We start from the raw sequence: 3,470 nt of genomic DNA on the forward strand, positions 1-3,470 counted from the left end.
GGTAATATTTTTCTAAGAAATCTGTTATTCTGTTATTGTGTGTAAACAGAAAAACAATATGCTTTCCAAAGTATTAGCATGTGTAAAAAGGCTATGTTGAAAATCCCTTGAACAACTTGGAAAACGTTGACAAAACTTCTGCCCTCTGCAGGTGGTAAAAGGTGTTGCCAAATATATCTGTGTGGCCTGTCCAGGTGCAGTCTATGTATGCTAAACACAGTGAAAATATTACATCTTCAAAATAGAAATACTATCTATGTTAGTGTAGAGGATGTGAAAAATTCCTCTTTTTTAACTCACTTTATCCCACAGAGACTGCAGCTCCTCCTGACCTCCCAAATCCCAGAACATTAGACGAGCCTTGCCAACATCAATTGTGCCAACTGTAAAGGAAAGCAAGAGATTCCCAAAAATGTTATAGATCAGCAGTTTAAATCAAGAACGTTCTGTGAGCTAGAAAGAAAGGTAGCATTAGAACATGAAAGATTACATAATTGCATTGATTTGTCCTTTTCTATACCATAACGGTTAAAATATGAAATTACAATTAATTCCTGCAGTTACTCATCAAAAAAGAACTAATAATCATTTTTCATTGTTAAGCAGTAATTACACACTCAAAAAGCAAGCGATTCCTGCTACTTTGACAAGGCAGGAGAAAACTGTGAAAGAGGTCATGCTGAAGCAAGCCTAACACTGTTACATTCACTTACTGTTCAGGCCAACTGTAGTGGTGATCTTGGATAAAGTCATCCCCTTGTAATTCTTACTAAACTTTGTTTTGGTCTGTTCCAGGAAAGTCTACAGACACAGAAAATAAGAGTAACCATTGACTGGTGAATTACTCAGGTGATGAGCACTGTGTAAGTATCTGTGCATGTGTAAAACAAAATTAGCTAAACTTCAGGCAGCTCATTTGCAGGTGGTGGCCACAGACTCTCTTTCTCCTGCCTGATTTTTTCACTTTTGCTAGTGTCCTTGTCTTTGACAGGATCAAGTGGGACAGTTCATTCAGGCAGTCTAACCCCTTTAGAGTGGCACATTCATAAGTGATTTCTTATTGTTTATGCTCCATTAATGGCCAGATTGATAACCGTCATTTACTTTAATTTTTTCACCCACTTATTTAGCTCAATCATCCAGGTAAGTTAATCCGTTCTGTAACTTAGGTTTTGTCCTATTTACTGTTCATGATTTCTTGAGACAAAGAGAGCGATAGACCACAAAGATAACGTAAACAAGAGAACATAACACCGCTTTCAATGCTATGTGCATAACCCAGTTAACCAATTATATAACACAACATCACTTTGATACCGTTTTTCCGGCGTTATCCAGTCCCAGGATCAAAACGCAGTATTCATCCTTCTGGAACATGTACTTATATAATCCAGATAATAAAGTGTACATCTTGAAAAAAGTAAACATAAACAAAAACGCGTCCGTGTTCGCTAGTCCTAATGTTGGCTAGGTAGCTTAGCTTAGCTATGAGGCTACACAAGCAACACGCGCCACTGTGGCTTCATTATACTCCCACTAAACATGCCTGTGTGCGAATAGGGGTAGAATAACATGTATGCACTCATAAAACAAGTCGGAAAGCCGTCGTTTAAAAGCACACTTCTACTATGATAGTCTGAACACAATGCTGTTTCTACGTGTCACGTATCTAGGAAGTGCAACTGTATGAATTATGGGAAATGAAGTACATATGGATTCTACCACATTACGTTAGGTGGCGGTGTTTTAGATATAAAACTTCGTTTCCCAGGAGGAAGTTCGAAAGCGTGTTACATCATTTTAAAGAAAAACGCAACAAATATAGAATGAATTGATTTGTTCCAGTAGCTGTAGAAAGTTCAGAACCAGAGCGTTATTAAGTGAGTGCTGACAGTCTCAATAACTGTTTGTTTTTTAATGACGTTTCATCTCTCAGCCATTCAGAAGCGAGGACCTGCAAAGACAGTAAAACATTCTCTACTACAGCGTCACTTAACTTATATTAAAACCCTGACTTCATTCCTTCACCAAGCAGTAAGTCATGTTTTACTTAGGGCTTAAATACTTATTCATTTAATGTAATGCAAATCATGGACTTCTTTTGTCTTTCGGGGGGTGGGAAATATTCCATCTCTCTCTGTAAGAATAAAATGACCATGTTACCATAAAAATTAGAGACTTGTTTGTTTTTGTTTTTTTTTTGGGGGGGGTTGTAAATAAGCAGGCTTAAAATTCAGCAGTGGAACAAGTAATTATATCCCCTACTGTTTATGGATGCTGCTGAGTTTAAAGTGAAATAGGCTGAATGACAATTTGAACATTCCCTTCATTAAAATACATTGTAAATATTTTACAACTTAAAGTTTACAGTGGGTGACACCATATATTTAAATAATGCGATATATATATATATTATTATATATATATATATATATATATATATATATAATATCAAGTTAAATATTTTATCCATCTTTCCACTTTCTTCTGCTAATCTGGACCCAGGTCACGGGGGCACCAGGCTAAGCAGAGAAGCCTACATCTCCCTCTCCCTAGCCACCTCCTCCTGCTCCAAGGCGTTCCCAGGCCAGCCAAGAGATATGGGCTGTTTTCCAATTTAGGGGCTGCATCATTCGGAGGACCCGGCCTTTTTGGTCTACGTGGGCCGGGTCTTTGGAAGACCAAGAAGGCCTGAAGTGCGAGGCTTGTGAAATGGGACAGTCTAGCCTCCATCGCACTGCTCAGTTTGCCAAGCAACCTGAGCAGCGCAGCTGTTTGACAGAAATGAAGGAGAAATTTGTTTTTACATGTGCTTTGTTTGATTAGTTGAGTATCTGAGGCTGAGATCACAGGACTGTAAAACATGATTGTTGGGCTTCATTTCTGTACTGAACAGTCATTTCAAGGTTAGCTAGTAAATATCAATTAGCTAATGTTGTTCATGAGACTAAAATCATCTCACTTTGGTAATGTAAATATAATATGGTCAACAGCAAAGTTATTATATTAATCATTATTAGTTATTACAGCAGTGAACATGAACTCTGTGTCAAATACTGAGCTTCAGTAAAGATTCAAGTTGCATTATTTATATTTCCTATCACCTTAAATCTTCACTCAAAGACAAGTATCTTTGACAGTGTATATATAGATGTATTATATATAAGAGACAAATATTGTTCTTTTAATATGTTGGCATTACTAAATTTGGCTCAATGCTTACATATATGTGTAAAAAGCAAATGTACGAGCTGTGATAACTGTGTCTGATAGAATGAAGAGTAGACTGATATATGAAATATTCCTTTATTGGGTGAGAAAATCAGACCATGTCATAACTGCTTTAAGTCACACAGAATAGATATCAGAGCCTTAAACAGGCTGACTTCTGCTAAATGGGTCAAACTGGGCAGAAAGTCTACAAACACATAACATCCTTATAGAATATGATGTAACACTATAGATCAACT

At 37.0% G+C, this 3,470-nt stretch overlaps 1 protein-coding gene across 1 annotated transcript; it reads right to left on the reverse strand.

Moving 5' to 3' along the window:
* Window positions 1–300: 300 nt before the first annotated feature.
* On the reverse strand, window positions 301–1,842 carry LOC102307663 (ADP-ribosylation factor-related protein 1; the record flags this gene model as incomplete). The annotated part of the gene is given in 3 exon segments (XM_005952920.3): window positions 301–383; window positions 714–801; window positions 1,318–1,842. Coding segments are annotated over 3 exon segments (282 nt in total), but the record flags the coding sequence as incomplete, so codon positions are not given.
* Between the last annotated feature and the right edge of the window lie 1,628 nt (window positions 1,843–3,470).

This window comes from Haplochromis burtoni, unplaced genomic scaffold (assembly GCF_018398535.1).
Source record: "Haplochromis burtoni strain Fernald_Lab_line unplaced genomic scaffold, NCSU_Asbu1 Contig_1664, whole genome shotgun sequence".
Classification (NCBI taxonomy): domain Eukaryota; kingdom Metazoa; phylum Chordata; class Actinopteri; order Cichliformes; family Cichlidae; genus Haplochromis; species Haplochromis burtoni.